Source organism: Bos grunniens, chromosome 1 (assembly GCF_055505025.1).
Source record: "Bos grunniens cultivar Pamir isolate PY7600 chromosome 1, Bosgru_T2T1.0, whole genome shotgun sequence".
NCBI lineage: Eukaryota > Metazoa > Chordata > Mammalia > Artiodactyla > Bovidae > Bos > Bos grunniens.
In genome coordinates, this window is record NC_141165.1 from 115711808 (window position 1) to 115732573 (window position 20766).

Genomic DNA, 20766 nt, shown 5'->3' on the forward strand with positions numbered 1-20766 from the left:
GAAGTTTATTTTTAATTACTAATTTTAAACAAACGCCAAATATCATGGCTATCATTCCAGGTACCTAAAGCATTGGATTCTGAATTTTTCATGAGCAGATATTTATGTCATAAAATATTTAGAGAGTTGGGCACAGAGTGTCATTCTTCTTATCCTTATCAATTGAATATAAAAATTATATCTTTTTTTACTTAATATTCATGTTTCCACCCTTTTATTGAATATCTATAGTATGACAGATCCTCCATATGTGTTATCTCTAATCCTTACACTAATTCTGCAAGACAGCTATTATTATTATGATATTTTGTAGAGGAAGAAAGCAAATTTCTGAGGATCAGTAAACTTCAGAAGGTCACTGAATGAATTAGCAGCAAAGCTGAGATTTAAGCCTGTATCTGCCTGACATCAGTCTGTCTTTTTTATTCATATCATACTGTTTAGGGAGAATGGGTTGTAGAATAAAGTCCATAATAAAATAAAATAAAATATTTATAATTGCCATAATAAAATATTATGGCAAAACAAGAAAATTTTAAACAAAAATTCTTTTCTGCCCTTTTTGACCTCCTCTCTCCCACCACTGGGTATTGTGTTTTTGCATTATCAACCAGACCCGCCCACCCCCATGGGCAGAAATACCAGTTCAACCATTAACAGGGACATTCTCCTAGCACAAACAAGACAACCCTTTAAAAAATAACATTTCTTCTTCAGCTTGTAAGGAGTCACATGACCGACCATGATGTTGCTTAGATCTGGATTATACAAAAAGTCAATAATATGTAATTTGATGTACAGCCCTCAAAAAACTTATATAACTGTGCCTTGGGTTCTAACAGGTAGAATAATTTTCAGCGTTTTCTGAGATGCTTGTCCCAGGTTAAAATCCTAATATTTGGCTCAAATAAAATTTTCCATTTATTTCTTAGATTGACTGGTTTAATTTTTTGTCCCCAAAGTGTAAAGCCCATCTTTCATTTCATTATTTGGTTTAGAAAACTATGAAATTATTAAGTAAAAGGCACAAAAGTCTTGCCAGAATCTGTTGACGATCCTACTTTCAGTCTACTGGTTGGGCAAAGGAGTTTCCAAGAATAAAAAGGAAAATGAATCTGACCTCTCTCACAAATTCTTTAAGTTGAAAGAAAAGGAGAAAATCTGTATCTGATAAGATCATCTCATCTAAATATAGAGGAAATGAGCCATAAATTCAAGTTCCTTTTTGCAAAAAGTGAATTGTGAAACCAAAGCTGGCATACTGCCTACATTTCTCATTATAAAAGATGTACTATGGCTGTAGAAGAGGAACAAAAACAGAAAAGGGGATGAGAGAATTTAAAATTTATGAGTTTTAATCTAAAAATAATAGATTTTTGGTTAGTGAGGCGGCTGGCTGGGGAATGCCAGAGGAATTAAGAAAGGCATATACAGTAAGCAGTGTGCCTTGCATATTATTATGTGTGACTATGAGCTCAAATAGGAATGACAATATATTTGGATGAAAAAATTCACTGATTTGACACTCACTTTTTATATCCTTTTTTTTTTGTCCTTTTGACTTTCTTTTTTACCTGTAGATGATTGCTGAGAAACCAACAGTTAAAACTTCCTGACTTTTCAAGGAAAAGAAAAAATATGGTGACAGTAAGCCTGAAGAGAAAGCTGATAGTGGAGGCAGTAATGAGTTTTGTATAGATAAAGGGATAGGATATGAATGACAGGGAGAGATTATGCATTTCCACTGAGACTAGGGAAAGAGGGAAAGAGAGAGATTGTACATTTCCATTGAGACTAGGGAAAGAGGGAAAGTCAAATATAAGAAGGGTGCCCTATGGACTTAGAGACATAAGAATGATTTTTTTCAGTGAAATAATGTTTCAAAATTATAGATACTCTGCAAGTGTTTCATAGAATGGTTTAGGTTCAGTACTGCCCTGAAAAAGGAATAGCCTTTCAATGACCTTTTTCAGCTCACGATTAAAATTTTGATTACTAGTTTTCTCATTATCTCTCAAGATATGTGTAAAATAATGATTCTACCCTAATCTGACTTGGAGCTTTTAACTTGGGAATTTCTGTTTTACAGTCCTCTGCCCACAGTATTTCATTTTATGATGCAGAAAGTCAGAGGAGATAGATGATCTTGATAGTCTCCTATGCAACAGAGCTCCTCACTTCATTTAAATGGAAATGTGCATTTTCATGGAAATTCAGGCCTGTATTGATGAACAAAGATAAGCTGCCACTATTAAATATAATAGTGATATAAAAAAAGTGTTCTAGAAAACATATTTTTAAAAATAGTAAAATTTACACTGACAGGAAAACCATTTTTTTAAGAATATATGCATAGCAATATGTACAGCCTAGAAATAGGATAAATTAAATTTTCTAAAATCTGTCCCATAGTATTTGAAGGGTTATAAAGTTGAAAACCCAGGACAAAGGTTGTGAACGTCAGGGTGAATACATGTTTTTGATAAGCACAGCGACTTAATATGAATAAACTAATTAGCATAGTGCCTTTGTATAAGTAGATATTAGTCATGTAATAAACATTTTTCAGTAGACTTGTTAAGAAATGTCATGGGTTAGGTGTGGTATTATTTTCCACACTCTTTTCTTTCTTAAAATTTTAATGTGACTATTTTGGGGTTCACTTTTTAATAACACATTTAAGAAATACTTAATGATTATACATGGGCTTCCCTGGAGGTTCAGACAGTAAAGAGTCTGCCTTCAATGCGGGAGACCCCAGTTTGATCCCTGGGTCAGAAAGATCTGCTGGAGAAGGAAATCACAATCTGCTCCAGTATTCTTGCCTGGGAAATCCAATGGATGGAGGAGCCTGGTAGACTATAGTCCATGGGGTCGCAAAGAGTGGGACAGGACTGAGCAACTTCACTTTCATTTTTAATGATAATACATAGTTTCTCCCAACTAGAAACCTGCAATGCATTCTTAACTATATCTTTGCCAAAAAACATGGAGATTTTTCCTCAGCAATGACTCGTGATGTATCCTTCTCACTGCTACTCTCAGTGGCTTCATGGGACCTGATATTAACATCTTTCACCTGACAATTGCCAAGATCTGATATCTCACCTCTTTCCCATCCTCCCCACAACACTCCCCTCTCTACAGAATCTACATTTCCCCTTCAGTCACTTAATTTACTCTTCTGAGGGGAATAGGGATACCTAAAGCACACAGATGAGGAGGAAATGGAATCTGAGAAGAAACAAATAGGTGGGGAAAAAATAAAGAATATGAAACAACCAGAGGAAAGTATTGACAGTAAAACATTGGGCAAGTAACAAGTTGTGCAATTACATTCCTGAGGTTCAGGGCAGGTCGTCCCAGGATGTGCCACTCTGGTAATATGGAGTATTTTGAACTGAAGATAATCAAGGCCCAACAGACTGAAGGAGATCTTTATACCATTTCCTTAACTGTCTCAGCCCACTTAGATGGAGGGCCTGGTCCAGAAGAGAGCTAACACAAAGATAACTACAAAGACTAAGGGTTAGTTGCCTAAACTTGCAGGGGGGTGGAGGCAGGGCCTAAAGATCAAATTACTCTGTAACCCATCATCTCTGTAAGGCTTGGCAAATGTTTGCTTACTGAATGTCTGCTCTTTCTATCCTCTGTGAGTAGTCTTCCTTCCTTTGAAACCCCAGACCCCACCCTCTTCTTCTTAGCTCAAAATGGCATACAAGCTTCAGTTGCCTGCCTGTCAGGGGGAGCCTCTCATTATCCTCTGTGGGGTTTTTGTAGTACACAATTAGATTTGTTTTCTCCTATTAACCCATCTTATGCCAATTTAATTAACAGACCAGCCAAAGACCCTAGAAGGATAGGGGAAAACTTTTCCTCCCTTACAATGTCACGAATGTTAGAAAATTATTAATTCCTTAGATTGACTATGATGATGAAAGTCACTCAGTTGTGTCCAACTCTTTGCAACCCCATGTTCTATACAGTCCATGGAATTCTCCAGGGCAGAATACTGGAGTGGGTAGCCTTTCCCTTCTCCAAGGGATCTTCCCAAACCAGGGATTGAACCCACGTCTCCCACATTGCAGGCAGATTCTTTACCAGCTGAGCCACCAGGGAAGCCCAAGAATACTGGAGTTGGTAGCCTATCCCTTCTCCAGTGGATCTTCCTGACCCAGGAATCAAACTGGGGTCTCATGCATTGCAGGCTTTTTCTATACTGCTGCTGTGGGAAGTGCCCACATACTCATTAGACTTTCCCAAGTAAACCGTTTTAGGAATGTGACTTAAGGAAGTTAACCAACAGTAGAATAGTACAGGCCAGGGGCACAAAGAGGAAAGTTATAATACTACAGCTTTTTCTCATACAGAGTTTTTACTTTTATGATTCTTCTGAAGATAGACAGTAAAAGATCACTTAGCATATTGTTTGAAAGCTGAAATAGTTGAAGATGAATAAATATAAGAGACACCGATGTTATATATCTATATATATATAGATAGATATAGATATATAGATATATATAGATATAGATATAGATAGATATAGATATAGAACTCTATATATCTATACTTCTTTCTTTGCCAAATGGAAAGAATCCCATTGTGACTTGTAGAGTTCAGACAGGTTAGGGAGATCATGACATTAAAATAGTCTCTTTAACAGTTATTGCTTGCTTTGGCAGTATCTGTCATATTTTTATAGGATAAAAGCATATTTTGGTTAAAACCCAAACAATAAAGAAAAACTGAACGTATCTGTTTTGCAAACTAAAGAATGTCACCTGCACTAGCCATCTGGCTCTACGAGGATTGAGTCATAAGCCACTGCAGCCACTGACCTTTAATATACCCTAAAAGGATTTCAGGGTGGAAATAAGGAATGAGGCACTCCGTGCTCTGGGAAAACCAGCAGAACAAGACTTCAGAGAGTTAATTTTTTGGAGAAATTTTTTATGAACCTGGATTCTTGTATCTTCCTAAACTTAGAAAAGCACTAAAACCATTAACTAAGATAACTGTGCCTAATGACTGGCAGCTACCTTCTAGGGAGATAGGACATGTGGGCCTGGTTGCAGGTACCCCATTTGTCAAATCCCCCTTTACTTTTTCATAACAGTTTCTCAGAGCTATTGAGAGGCTGTCTTCCAGGCTACAGTTCTTAACAAGACGATGAATGAACTCAATTCACAGTTTCTAAATTGTGCTTTTTTTTTAGTTGACAGTTTACACCTCAGATACTTGATGCTTATCTTTCAACATTATGATTTCAGACATTGGTTGCTTAATCTATGCACAAAAGCTTATAAGAAATAATTCTCCTGAATCCCCATGAGTATGGAATAATACCAAATAAAAGGTCATACAACTTTTTCTCAGAGGCCAGAGGAAGCAAGCCAAATATAGGGTTTAATGGAATCACTCAACCTCCTTTTTTTTTTTTTTTTTCTATTTCTCTGCTGTCTTAAGGAAATGAACTCCAAAACTAGATGGGTATAATCAGTCACTCTTTTCAATTATGCCTTTAATGCCTATTGATACACTTTATGTTGGGCAGAAGAGAATAGAGAATCTGGTTCCATTCCAGGTTCTTAATCTTTCTGATAAGACAGCCTCAATGGCTATAAAGCATTAAGATTTAAGTGTATAGGACCCTTGTGTCAGCTTTCAGAGTGAGAACAGGCCTTGGAGGAGATATGGCCCATGAGGCAATGAGAGTGAATGACATAAGAAAGGGCTGTCTTCAAATATTCCTGGAGTTCTCAATACAGTGCTATCTCTCTGTGTATCTGGGCAACAGTCATCTTCTTGGGTGGAGTCAGCCAGAACTTTGAGTTTAGAAGGGTCCTGCTGTTTGTTGAATGCTCTGTTGTCACTGTCTTGAAATTCTTAATAGTGTTTTTAACAAAGAACTCTACGTTTGTTGGGGCAGGGAAGCCTGGAGTGCTGCAGTCCATGGGGTTGCAGAGAGTCAAACGCAACTGCGTAACTGAACAACAATAACTACATTTGTTGTTTGCTCTGGTCCCTGCAAATTATGTAGCCAGTCCTTCTGGTGAAGAAGAGTTTTGAAATAAAGAAAGCCTTTTGCTCTTTGCAAGGACACAACAGCCAGCTGGAATGAGATGCTCTGCTCTCTCTAAAGGATTACACAGATACCTAACACCTAGAGGAGACTGACTTCCTCCTTTAGGATCCAGTCTTTCTCTTTTAGCTCCCCCTTTTAGCTGCATGCATGGCTGCCCAGTCAGAGATTATATTTCCAAATTCTCTTACTTTTAGGTGTATCCATGTGATTGTATTTGGACTATTGATTCCTATTTGCTATTTCCAGGTTATTACCTTAAAGACAAAGCTAATTTTCCTAAAGGCAAAGCGAAAGAGCCCAAACCCCTTTCTTTTCCTTCTCAGAGATCAGAAGGTAGCTGTGCTGGTGATCAGCCTTTACCATTCAGAGGAGGAAAACATGCTACGGGAAGGCAGAGCAAAAAGTAGGAGGAACTCTGGTCCCTTCAAGACCTCCTGAATGACAGCTTCTTTGACAGCACAGATTATTCATCTTGTCCTTTGAGCAAGGACTTGAGAGAGGAACACGTGTTTATTCTGAGGTCTCTTTGTTATATTGGCTTGGCCTCTACCCCAAACGTACAAAAGAAATTCTTCAGGGCTGATTCATAATAAATTTGTATTTATCTAGAATAACTGAATAATATAGTGTTCTGAGCATTTGAATATTCTACATAGGGACAATCATTAGTTTGCATTAAAGGGATATAAAACTATATTGAACCAAATTTTACACTCAGTGAGTCTCAGAACACTTCTGGATCTTGCAGAACCTCAAGGTTGTCACTGCAAATACTAATTATAGTATGTGTCTGTAGATGCTGGGGAATAAGTACAATAACCTATGAAAAACCTCCTGAAGTTGCATTTACAAAATAAATTCCTCTAACAGGATGTTAAAAATGTTTGTGAATTTTCTCATTGTTTGGAAACTTAATTTGGGAACTTGCAATACTTTTTAAAACAATAACATCATATATACAAGATAATTTTACTTTGCATTAAATTTTTTTTCACTGACTAAAACTGCTAAGATTTAAAATATTATGTTGATAAACCAGTTACAAAACCATCAAGGAGTGTTTTGCCTATGTTCTCCTCTAGGAGTTTTATAGTTTCTGGCCTTACATTTAGATCTTTAATCCATTTTGAGTTTATTTTTATGTATGGTGTTAGAAAGTGTTCTAGTTTCATTCTTTTACAAGTGGTTGACCAGATTTCCCAGCACCACTTGTTAAAGAGATTGTCTTTAATCCATTGTATATTCTTGCTTCCTTTGTCAAAGATAAGGTGTCCATATGTGCGTGGATTCATCTCTGGGCTTTCTATTTTGTTCCATTGATCTATATTTCTATCTTTGTGCCAGTACCATACTGTCTTGATGACTGTGGCTTTGTAGTAGAGCCTGAAGTCAGGTAGGTTGATTCCTCCAGTTCCATTCTTCTTTCTCAAGATCGCTTTGGCTATTCGAGGTTTTTTGTATTTCCATACAAATTGTGAAATTATTTGTTCTAGCTCTGTGAAGAATACTGTTGGTAGCTTGATAGGGACTGCATTGAATCTATAAATTGCTTTGGGTAGTATACTCATTTTCACTACATTGATTCTTCCAATACATGAACATGGTATATTTCTCCATCTATTAGTGTCCTCTTTGATTTCTTTCACCAGTGTTTTATAGTTTTCTATATATAGGTCTTTAGTTTCTTTAGGTAGATATATTCCTAAGTATTTTATTCTTTCCATTGCAATGGTGAATGGAATTGTTTCCTTAATTTCTCTTTCTGTTTTCTCATTATTAGCGTATAGGAATGCAAGGGATTTCTGTGTGTTGATTTTATATCCTGCAACTTTACTATAGTCATTGATTAGTTCTAGTAATTTTCTGGTGGAGTCTTTAGGGTTTTCTATGTAGAGGATCATGTCATGAGAACATAGGCAAAACACTCTCTGACATACATCACAGCAGGATCCTCTATGACCCACCTCCCAGAATATTGGAAATAAAAGCAAAAATAAAAAATGAGACCTAATTAACCTTAAAAGCTTCTGCACATCAAAGGAAACTATTAGCAAGGTGAAAAGACAGCCTTCAGAATGGGAGAAAATAATAGCAAATGAAGCAACTGACAAACAACTAATCTCAAAAATATACAAGCAACTCCTACAGCTCAACTCCAGAAAAATAAACGACCCAATCAAAAAATGGGCCAAAGAACTAAATAGACATTTCTCCAAAGAAGACATACAGATGGCTAACAAACACATGAAAAGATGCTCAACATCACTCATTATCAGAGAAATGCAAATCAAAACCACTATGAGGTACCATTTCACACCAGTCAGAATGGCTGCGATCCAAAAGTCTACAAATAATAAATGCTGGAGAGGGTGTGGAGAAAAGGGAACCCTCTTACACTGTTGGTGGGAATGCAAACTAGTACAGCCACTATGGAGAACAGTGTGGAGATTCCTTAAAAAACTGGAAATAGAACTGCCTTATGATCCAGCAATCCCACTGCTGGGCATACACACTGAGGAAACCAGAAGGGAAAGAGACACGTGTACCCCAGTGTTCATTGCAGCACTGTTTATAATAGCCAGGACATGGAAGCAACCTAGATGTCCATCAGCAGACGAATGGATAAGAAAGCAGTGGTACATATACACAATGGAGTATTACTCGGCCATTAAAAAGAATACATTTGAATCAGTTCTAATGAGGTGGATGAAACTGGAGCCTATTATGCAGAGTGAAGTAAGCCAGAAGGAAAAACATCAATACAGTATACTAACGAATATATATGGAATTTAGAAAGATGGTAACAATAACCCTGTGTACGAGACAGCAAAAGAGACACTGATGTATAGAACAGTCTTATGGACTCTGTGGGAGAGGGAGAGGGTAGGAAGATTTGGGAGAATGGCATTGAAACATGTAAAATATCATGTATGAAACGAGATGCCAGTCCAGGTTCGATGCACGATACTGGATGCTTGGGGCTATTGTACTGGGACGACCCAGAGGGATGGTATGGGGAGGGAGGAGGGAGGAGGGTTCAGGATGGGGAACACATGTATACCTGTGGCGGATTCATTTTGATATTTGGCAAAACTAATACAATTATGTAAAGTTTAAAAATAAAATAAAATTAAAAAAAAAAAACCATCAAGGAATCATAATTTCAAAAGTGTAGACTTGCAGTTTACCTGCCCCAATGACTCTCTCAATGCGTATTCTTGAGGGATCAATCTCCTTTGCAAATTCATGGATTGCTAGGGATGGGTCTTCATATGTATCTGGATCTATGTAAGTTTTAATTCCTGGGAAGCGTACTGCAACAGAATAAAAGACTGAATTAGTTTAAGAGTATTCTAGCAAATCACACATTCTGTGAATAGTTAAAATGAGAGGTGACATACTAAAGTAGTCATTCTTTTTTTAAATTGAAGTATAAATGACTCACAATATTATGTTAGTTTCAGGTGTACAATATAGTGATACAATATTTTTATACATTATAAAATGATCACAACAATAAGTTGAATTACCATCTGCCACCCCACAAAGTTATTAAAATTGTATGGACTACTGTGCCTGTACTGTATATTACATACCCATGATTTATTTAATAACTGGAAGTTTGTATCTCTTTAATCTCCCTCACTTATTTCACTCATCCCCTCATTCTCTTCCTGTCTGTCAATCACTCATTTGTTTTCTGTATTTATGAGCTTGTTTCTGTTTTGTTATGCTAGTCCATTTGTTTTGTTTTTTAGATTTCACATATAAATGAAATCATATGGTCTTTCTGTCTGCTCTATTTTACTTCATATAATACGCCCTACATCCATTCATTTTGTCACAAAAGGCAAGATTTTATTCTTCTTTACAGCCAAGTAGTATTACATTATACATAATATCACATCTTCTTTATTCACTCACCTATGGATGGGTGAATAAAGACAACACTTAGGCTGCTTCCAAATGATAGTTATTGTAAATAATACTGCTTTGAGCCCAAGAGTGCACACATTTTTCAATTTAGTGTTTTTGTTTTCTTCAGAAAAATATCCAGAATTGGAATTGTTGGATTGTATGATATTTCTAATTTTTTGAGGCACCTCCATACTGTTTTCCATAGTGTCTGCACCAGTTCACCCTCCTGCCCATAGTACATGAGACTTTCCTCTTCTCTATACCTTGCCCACACTTATTCTTTGTTGTCTTTTTGATAATAAATATTCTGACATGTATGAGGTGATACTTCATCATGGGTTTGATTTTTATTTCCTTATGATTAGTGATGTTGAACATCTCTCCATGTGTCAAATACCCATCTGTATGCCTTCTTTGTAAAAATGTCTATTCTGTTCCTCTGCCCAAATTTTAATTGAGTTGTTAGGCATTATTATTAATACATTCAATTATCTTTTATAATTATTATCTTTTATAATTTTGTGCTGCCCCATGCCACCCAATAGATACTTGGAATCAAAATTTTATTTGTATAACTGTTGATATAAAATGATCTGGTGGTTTCAAAGAGAGTGAGCTGACAAATTCCATAAGACACATTTTTATTATATTTCTATAAAAAGGTTAATTGGCTCACTTGGCCACTCAGTTCAGTTCAGTTGCTCAGTTGTGTCCGACTCTTTGCAACCCCATGGACTGCAGCACGCCAGGCCTCCCTGTCTATCACCAACTCCCGGAGTTTACTCAAACTCATGTCCACTGAGTCGGTGATGCCATCCAGCCATCTGATCCTCTTTCGTCCCCTTCTCCTCCTGTCTTCAATCTTTCCCAACATCAAGGTCTTTAAAATGAGTCAGCTCTTCACATCTGGTGGCCAAAGTATTGGAATTTCAGCTTTAAACATCAGTCCTTCCAATGAACACCCAGGACTGATCTCCTTTAGGATGGACTGGTTAGATCTCCTTGCAGTCTAAGGGAATCTCAAGAGTCTTCTCCAACACCACAGTTCAAAAGCATCAAATCTTCAGCCCTCAGCTTCCTTTATAGTCCAACTCTCATATCCATACATGACTACTGGAAAAACCATAGCCTTGACTAGATGGACCTTTTTTGGCAAAGTAACATCTCTGCTTTTTAATATGCTGTCTAGGTTGGTCACAACTTTCCTTCCAAGGAGCAAACATCTTTTAATTTTATGGCTGCAATCACCATCTGCAGTGATTTTGGAGTGCCCCCCCCAACCAAAAAAAAAAGTCAGCCACTGTTTTCACTTTTTCCCCATCTATTTGCCATGAAGTGATGGGACCAGATGCCATGATCTTAGTTTTCTGAATGTTGAGCTTAAGCCAACATTTTCACTCTCCTCTTTCACTTTCATAAGAGGCTTTTTAGTTCCTTTTCACTTTCTGCCATAAGGGTGGTGTCATCTGCATATCTGAGGTTATTGATATTTCTCCCGGCAATCTTGATTCCAGCTTGTGCTTTCTCCAGCCCAGTGTTCCTCATGATGTACTCTGCATAGAAGTTAAATAAGCAGGGTGACAATATACAGCCTTGACATACTCCTTTTCCTATTTGGAACCAGTCTGTTGTTCCATGTCCACTTCTAACTGTTGCTTCCTGACCTGCATACATATTTCTCAAGAGGCAGGTCAGGTAGTCTGGTATTCCCATCTCTTTCAGAATTTTCCACAGTTTATTGTGATCTACACAGTCAAAGGTTTTGGCATAGTCAACAAAGCAGAAGTAGATGTTTTTCTGGAATTCTCTTGATTTTTTGATGATCCAGAAGTTGTTGGCAATTTGATCTCTGGTTCCTCTGCCTTTTCTAAAACTAGCTTGAACATCTGGAAGTTCACGGTTCACGTATTGCTGAGCCTAGCTTGGAGAATTTTGAGCATTACTTTACTAGCATGTAAGATGAATGCAATTGTGTGGTAGTTTAAGCATTCTTTGGCATTGCTTTTCTTTGGGACTGGAATGAAAACTGACCTTTTCCAGTCCATACAGTGGAAGTGATAAATAGATTTAAGGGACTAGATCTGATCAACAGAGTGGTTGATGAACTATGGACAAGGTTTGTGACATTGTACAGGAGATAGACAGCAAGAGTATTCCCAAGAAAAAGAAATGCAAAATGGCTGTCTGAGGAGGCCTACAAATAGCTGTGAAAAGAAGAGAAGCCAAAAGCAAAGGAGAAAGGAAAGATATGTTGGGGGCCGGCATGAGGCACTCCGCCTGTGGCAAAGGTCATGAGGAAGGAGGCTTGACATAAGCAAAGGCGGGATAGAGCCTCAGGAGTCCCCCTGGAAATCCTTGAGCATCTACCCCCATAACCAGAGCCTGCCTACTTTACTACTTTGTGCTCTCACCTACACCTCTGACTTTACGGGGGGCTGTCCCCCACCACCTCTTTCAGAGAAGGAGTTAACTTAGAGCTCCAGTTAATAAAAACTCCTGGGTGTGACAAGAGTGTTTTAACCTACAAACTCCTCTGAAGGTTCTCTAGCCTGCCTTACAGGCTTGTCCGGCCACATGTGATTGCTCACAGCCTCCCAACTGTGAGAGGCACGAGATGCTTTAAACCTTCTAAAAACAGGTTCCTTAGAAAAGTTAGAAAACCATTAGCATAAGTATAATGGGCTGATTAGAAATTGTATTGGTGAAGGGTTTTTCATTTGTTGAGCCAATGTTTACTGCTAAGTCTCCACATCCCCTGCCCTTACACACATTAATGAATATATAGAAGAAATAAGTATTAACCTTTGGTATAAATCACGTTAGACCTTAGGCTAAGTAAATTCTTTCCTTAACTAAAACCCACTATACCCTCACCCTATAAGAATGTAACTTTATTTGGGTGGCGTCTGTTTTAAGAATAATCACCCCTGGAGAAATAAGTGTCCTGGTTGACTGACCGCTGTCACAAGGAGAGGGTCATAAATTGTCAGCAGGCCCCCTGGCCAGAAGATGATGTAACATCCCTAAGACCTCTGTATACATTTGTATGAAGCACCTGACTTTGATAAAAGTCAGGACTGCTGACCCCACGTGACTTTTGCATAACATCTCAGTGTATAAAAGTAGACCATGGAAAATAAAGAATTGGGATCAGTTTCTCAAAATACTGGTCTCCCCATGTTGCTCTCTCTCTTACACTCTGGCTGAGTCTCCATCTGGAACGCGGAACCTGCCATGCTTACTAATTTTGCCTGGGCTTCTAAGATCCGACCAGGGAGGCCTCAGTGTCTCCTCTCCTTCGGGAGAATGGAAGGACGCCTGCGGCCTACGTAAGTGGTGCAAGCTTCTTGTCTTGAAGTTTTATTGGTCTCCCGCGTAAACCAAGCTACTCAGCCTCTTTTCTCCACTGAATTTTCCTACTGAGCTATCCTCATTCTATTACTCTTTATATCTCTAATTAATATCTAATTGAAGCTATTGTATCCTGATCCTCACTGACGCCGTCCCCGCTTCGAACTCCCTGGATCAGCCGGGGCTGGACTCCGGCAAAGATATACCCATTTGAATGCAGAGTTCCAAAGAATAGCAAGGAGAGATAAGAAATCAGTGATCAGGGCAAAAAAATAGAGGAAAACTATAGAATGTGAAAGACTAGAAATCTCTTCAAGAAAATTAGAGATACCAAGGGAACAGTTCATGCAAAGATGGGCTCAATAAAGGACAGAAATGCATGGACTTGACGGAAGCAGAAGATATTAAGAAGAGGTGGCAACAATACACAGAACTGTACAAAAAAGATCTTTCTGACCCAGATAATCAGGACGGTGTGATCACTCACGTAGAGCCAGATGTCCTGGAATGTGAAGTCAAGTGGGCATTAGGAAGCATCACTAGGAACAAAGCTAGTGGAGGTGATAGAATTCCAGTTGAGCTATTTCATATCCTGGAAGATGATGCTGTGAACGTGCTGCACTTAGCCACTAGCACCCATATATTTTACTTTTAATGTAACTCCAGACATGGGAGAAACAAAGCATGAACTTTCTCCCCAAACATGCCCCTTAGAGTCCCTCCTAAGGAACTGTGGTTTTGGAGAGGACTCTTGAGAGTCCCTTGGACTGCAAGGAGATCATACCAGTCCATCCTAAAGGAAATCAGCCCTGAATATTCTTGGAAGGACTGATGCTGAAGCTGAAGCTCCAATACTTGGGCCACCGGATGCGAAGGACTGACTCACTAGAAAAGACCCTGATGCTGGGAAAGACTGAAGGCAGGAGGAGAAGGGGACAACAGAGGATGAGATGGTTGGATGGCATCACTGACTCAATGGACATGAGTTTGAGCAGGCTCCAGGAGTTGGTGATAGACAGGGAAGCCTGGTGTGCTTCAGTCCATGGGGTCACAAAGAGTCAGACATGACTGAGCATCTGAACTAAACCATCAGTTCTTCCTGGACTTTTTTACTCTATGTCCCTAGGTTTTCCTGAACTCATGTCCTATTTTAGTGGCCTCTCCCCTTTCAGAAACTCTTAGGCAATAAAGCACAGACTCCATGGCACAGCAACAGGGAGGATCACTACACTATGGATCATAGATCTTTCCTGTGATCTGGTAGTTGCTTCTATGGCAAAATTGCACATTTTCCTGGAAAGGATCCTCTTTCCATTCTGGAGGAAGGGATAAGAATCAAAGGCCCAAATCCAGTCACTCACTGTATAGGTACTCCTCTTTCTATGGTGGGGGTGAGGGTACTCACAGCCCATGGGCAGTTAGGAAGATAGATAGGGCTGGCTGGAAAACTTGGAAGTCTGGGTACATATTAACTTGAAACTTGTATGTGAAGTCACAGACTCCAGTAGATATTTCTCTGTTTTACTCACTAGTTTCTGCTTTCCACTTTAGATAGTCCCTAGATGACAGGAGATCATTTCTTAGAGTACATCTTTACACATTTCCTTAGCTATGGTTTTATAGGCAATGATCACACAGTCAACCTTTACTGAATACAGATTAGTAGGGGTTAAAAGATCAGTGTTATATTTATTGGACGGCAAGGAGACCCAATTAGTCCATCCTAAAGGAGATCAGTCCTGGGTATTCACTGGAAGGACTGATGTTGAAGCTGAAACTCCAATACTTCGGCCACCTGATGTGAAGAGCTGACTCATTTAAAAAGACCCTGATGCTGGGAAAGATTGAAGGCAGGAGAAGAAGGGGATGACAGAGGATGAGATGGTTGGATGGCATCACTGACTCGATGGACATGGGTTTGGGTGGACTCCGTGAGTTGGTGATGGACAGGGAGGCCTGTCATGCTGCAGTTCATGGGGTCGCAAAGAGTCAGATACGACTAAGCAACTGAACTGAACTGATAATTATTGCATATAAATTATCCTCAGTTTTTTTGCTTCTTAGATTTTGAAAGTCATACAACACCCTGAGTTAAGCATTGCCCAGGTCTTAGAAACATGTTCTTGCAAGAAAAACTCAAAAGCAAACAAAAGATGATAAAATGAGTTTAGAGAAGGTGGTGAAAAGCTCATCAGCAGTAATTTGCTTCATAAGTTTTTCCGTGCCTGTTCTTTCATTACTTTTTGCCTCCAGACTTCTAGTGCTAGATAAGCACCAATAAGAACATCAGCACTTCCCAAAATCGTACCAGTAAAGCATGTTTCTAGATAGACTTGACTGATTCTAAAATGCTATGCTTTTCTTGACTTCTCAAACTCAAGAATTTGACTTTAGATTGGAGAAAATGAGAACAGATAATTTGTACTTCTGGTTCATACTCTTAATGATATTTTTGTAACTTCGTAGGAGTTGTGATTTCAGACTGAGTACTCTAAGTTCAAATCCAGTGGCTACTACTAGATGATTAGATCCATATGGTCATGTTGATAACATTACTTTATGCACAGATAACACATGCCATTTATTAACTTATGCATAGTTTTAACAATTCAACCATTTAATAATTTAAAGTGATATACATATCTACAGAATAAACTGATTGGTTAGTATCACTTTTTTTTCTTGAATACACAATATATGTAGTATAGCAAAAACCCCAAACTTAGTTCCAATTTTGAATATCTTGTTACTACTTATTTGTGTCTTCTTAAACATCTATTTGTTATCTTTCTTCTATCTTCTTGGCTTCCTCAGGTTATTTTCATTGCTTATTGCTGGGACCATCTGGTTCAGTTTATACTAAGCTACTAGTTGGAAAACAGGTGAAAACTTTTTCTTCTGCAGTTCAGTAGTGAATGTCCTGCAGTGAATCTTGAGGTTACTCAGTTTAAGTCACTGGACCAAGTGCCTAGATCCAGGTTTCTGCATCTGTCTACGTTATTTTTGGCTCATCCCATGACTGTTATCAGTTGTCTCAGTTCTCCCTTCCCTGCCAGGGCAGTGATCCTCAAACTCTTTGTGTGAAAAAAACCACATAGGAGAGTTTGTTAAAAATGCTTATCCCTTAGCCCTACTCTGGACCTTCTGAGTCTGAACATAGGTGGGTAAGGGTGAAAACTTTGATGGCAGCTGGTCCTCAGCCCCTGCTCAGAGAAGTCATGTGAATCTTAGACACGAGCCCTAAAGGAACCCTCTAGTTTATAATTTTCTCACTTACATCCTTTCCATTCTCTGAAGGGTAATATGGGTTGAAAAGTCACTTATTACTTCAGCTCAATTTGAAATAGAAGATGAGTTTAAATAGTTAAACAACTTGCTTCACATGTTATCTCTATACTATGATTAATTAGAGAACATCCCTTTCTTGTCAATTCAGTGTCTCACGACAGAGAAACTGCCTTGACAAAGTAGTTTGCAATTTGGAGGTGGAGGTGGGCGTTGGGGTGGGGGGTGGTGGTGGTGGCAATTATAAAACCAACTATAGTGGTAATTATAGCTTACTTCAGAAGAGATCCTTCAAATGACTATAACCTTGTTGTCAGCTCAAGGATTTCATACATATTCTAAGAGTTAAAGAGCTGATTTTCTAGTGTTAATGAATTTTAAATTGATTTGTTGTATGTTAAATGACAGTGCCTACAAGAAGCAACAAGAATCCCTTACTATTTCTATAGCTAATGATCCACTAAATAAAACCAACTAATGTTTTGGAGCCATTGTGAGTGGTAAATAACTAGATATAATCAGTCATCTTATATTTTTAGCTTATTCAGTTGTGTTTCCCAGCAAGCATAATTAGGAAAAAGGTAATATCATATAATGAGAAGCAGGTGCAATTTTCACTAGAAAACCTAGAAACCAGATGAAAAGTCTCAGTGCTAAAAGGTTGGAACTGAATTTCTTTGGCTTTCTCAACTCATGGATACATGTTTAAAATGAACTGTTAAAAACCATGGAAGAAAGTCACTGAACTACTTACAATGCCCATTCTGTAAGTCCTTTCTTCTCTTCTCTTCTGACTTCATTTTGGCCTTTATGTACCACTGACACCTTTATAAGAGGTAAAGAGAACCTTATTTAGGAATTATGCTGGATAAGAACCAATATCAATTAAAATACTCCTCACTCATAGGCAAAAATTCTTATCATAAAGATGGCTTTTAAGAACATCTTTATAGAAAATACTCCATAGAAGTTTCTTTTTACTATATCAATATTAGCTCCAGAGAAAAATAAAATACTCTCAAATAGATTGATCCAAATGATGGGAGGCCTAGAAAATATTTAATAACAAGCAGTGACAATCATGTCTTTCCTTATATGGCCTCTAACAGCTATAGTTGGTGAATAGCTTTAAAAGTCACAATGGAAACATTGTTCTTGATTCAGAAACTCAGAAATTTAGACAACTGTATTCCAGTTTCAGTGGTGAACAGTGTTTCTTTTTTTTTTTTTAAATTGGAAGTGGTAAAAGTGTGTTCTGTTTTCTGTCTCAGAAAAATCATGTCCTGAAGAATGAAGGCAGGAACTTATCTCCTATGACTTCTTTAACATGAAAAATTCATCAACATCCATATTACCTGACAGTTCATCAAACTGCTAATTCCAAATGGTTAAACAGAATACACCTGTGGTGCACAATCCACTCTTTCAATGTGAATTTGGCTTCAGATCCTATGACAAATTGCATATTTATTCAAATGTCTTAAAATTTTCATAGAATAATTTCCAGTGAATGCTTCTGTAGCAAAGTGCTTAAGTCATGCTTCAGAATAAATGTTTTATCTTATGTAACTGAACTTTTTTTTTTTTTAATATAGAAAGTTAAGGAAGTTTCTGATGTCATATAAATTGGCAAACATGGAAACTGTACTAAATTATTTTCAACTTTCAATTTTTGTCATTATTAAATCTTTTTTTAAAATGGTATTCAAATTCTGTTTCAGAAATCCTAAATAAATATAACAGCCGTGCCTATCTCTCAGGTTTACTAGGCCAATCTTATTTAGCCTACAATGACTGTAAGGTCTTCTTTTAAGTTTGTCATATTTATGTATTAAGGCAGTATTTTCTGATCTTTTAAGGAAATACTTTTCTACATGTGTATTTAAATCATTTGCTTAAATACTCTGTGGCAATAAGGCCTTTAACTCATATTCTACAAATACATAAAATATAACTTATAATTGAACTAATTATGCTACATATGGAATAACTATAAATAAAATATAATTTGAGTGAACTTCCATAATGAATTTAGAAGCATTCTTTAAAACTGATGATAAGTGTGACACTGCTGTTTAAATGAAGTCTGAGACACTATTAGCTGCAAGAGTGATGCTTTGTCATAACAAACTGTGTAAAAATATAAATCTAAAGTTTAGGTGGAAGAAGCACTTTGACCAGCTGGTTGGGATTCAAGTCTAGGTCTTTTGCTACATTAAATTTATTGTCATTTAAAATTCTCATCCATATTGCACTTCCACAGGAAAATATTTTCACTTGATTACATAACCAAATTAATGCAATTCTAATATCAATATGTTCAGTATTCAATGAATAAAAATTTTTCTATAATATTAAGTTTATAAAGCACGTTTAAATAAATTGTTCAGTTTCTCTGTTGAACTACTTTTTTCCCCAAGCAAAATCCATTTAATGATATAATTTGATTGCAGTAAAGGAAAAACTCAGAAGTCACTTATTGAATAGGATTTTATCATTCATTGTTTTTTTTTTTTATTTTTAAACTTTACATAATTGTATTAGTTTTGCCAAATATCAAAATGAATCCATCACAGGTATACATGTGCTCCCCATCCTGAACCCTCCTCCCTCCTCCCTCCCCATACCATCCCTCTGGGTCGTCCCAGTGCACTAGCCCCAAGCATCCAGTATCGTGCATTGAACCTGGACTGGCATCTCGTTTCATACATGATATTTTACATGTTTCAATGCCATTTTCCCAAATCTTCCCACCCTCTCCCTCTCCCACAGAGTCCATAAGACTGTTCCATACATCAGCGTCACTTTTGCTGTCTCGTACACAGGGTTATTGTTATCATCTTTCTAAATTCCATATATATTCGTTAGTATACTGTATTGGTGTTTTTCCTTCTGGCTTACTTCACTCTGTATAATAGGCTCCAGTTTCATCCACCTCATTAGAACTGATTCAAATGTATTCTTTTTAATGGCTGAATAATACATTCATTGTTTTCAAAGTGTTTTTCTCAGGTCTTCAGTTGCCTTCAGGTTCAGGGACCTGTTGCCACGTAAAGGTGCACTTGTCAAGAGTGGAATCTGCCCTGACTTATTTTTCTCACAGGTACAGTTCTTTAAGCTTAAAAGCCCTTGAACACACAGTGTATGAGAAGAATGGCTCTCCACAAATCCTGGAAATATTCTGGTATAATTCAGTTACCTGCCAGTTATTAAGAAGAAGAGAGTAAGAATGACGAGAAGAGTGAATCCTCCCACTGCTGCGGTGGCTATCACAAGAATCTGCCCTTGTTCCGCCGCCATGTCAGAAGCTGAAACACAGATAAGGTATTAACATTTCCCTGGGTGACCTTTCACTAGCAAATGTTTTACAACTTATTATATTCCTGAAAATACAATAATGAATACCAAAAAATTCCACAAAGCTTTCCCTTTATTTGACATGTAAGATGCAGATCCAAAACAAGGGCTGAAGATTGAAGTCTTAATCTACCCATAACCCTTTCTTTTTTTACAAAAATACTAAGAAAGCAGATGGGTTCCTAGTACCCCTCATTTTAAGATTAAGTAGATTTTGCGTAATTAAATAAGCAGATGAACTAAAGGATTTTGCTTACGTAATTGCTATTTCCTTGAACACGTTTGACAACTGTTGGGCTACACCCACAGGCTTGCAAACCCTGTAGTTGCCCACCTGAGAGACAAAGGAAAGCCAGGAGCCAGTGAAAGAAACAACAACAGTTTAGTACTTAGGGAATCTTACAAGTCTGAAAGTCCTGGAGCAACACTCCATCACAGATAGCAGACAGCAGCCAGGGCACAGTAGTAGTCTTCACAATCGAGGTGGAGGTAGGGTAACCATTTATAGGGGGAATTGGCTTCAGGTTGGCTCATCAGTCATCAGGGTAACCATAAGCTGGGGCAAGAATGTAGGCTGCTGCTGCTGCTAAGTCACTTCAGTCGTGTCCGACTCTGTGTGACCCCATAGACGGCAGCCCACCAGGCTCCCCTGTCCCTGGGATTCTCCAGGCAATAACACTGGAATGGGTTGCCATTTCCTAGGCAGTTATTGATTAAACCCTATAATTAAGAGGATTGGATAGTCATGTGAGTAGGGTGTAAGTGAA

General features: G+C 37.8%; 1 protein-coding gene across 5 annotated transcripts in view; it reads right to left on the reverse strand.

Annotated features, from left to right (window-relative positions):
• EPHA6 (EPH receptor A6) overlaps positions 1-20766 on the reverse strand; it is a 1018620-nt gene that overhangs the window by 281055 nt on the left and 716799 nt on the right. For all 5 annotated transcript variants that reach the window (XM_086411211.1, XM_086411193.1, XM_086411202.1 and 2 more), the window contains 3 exons: positions 19842-19950; positions 17397-17467; positions 9277-9402 (listed from right to left, as the gene is read on the reverse strand). In XM_086411211.1, the coding sequence (XP_086267337.1) occupies positions 9277-9402; positions 17397-17467; positions 19842-19950 (306 nt within the window). The remainder of the gene's footprint in view (positions 1-9276; positions 9403-17396; positions 17468-19841; positions 19951-20766) is intronic.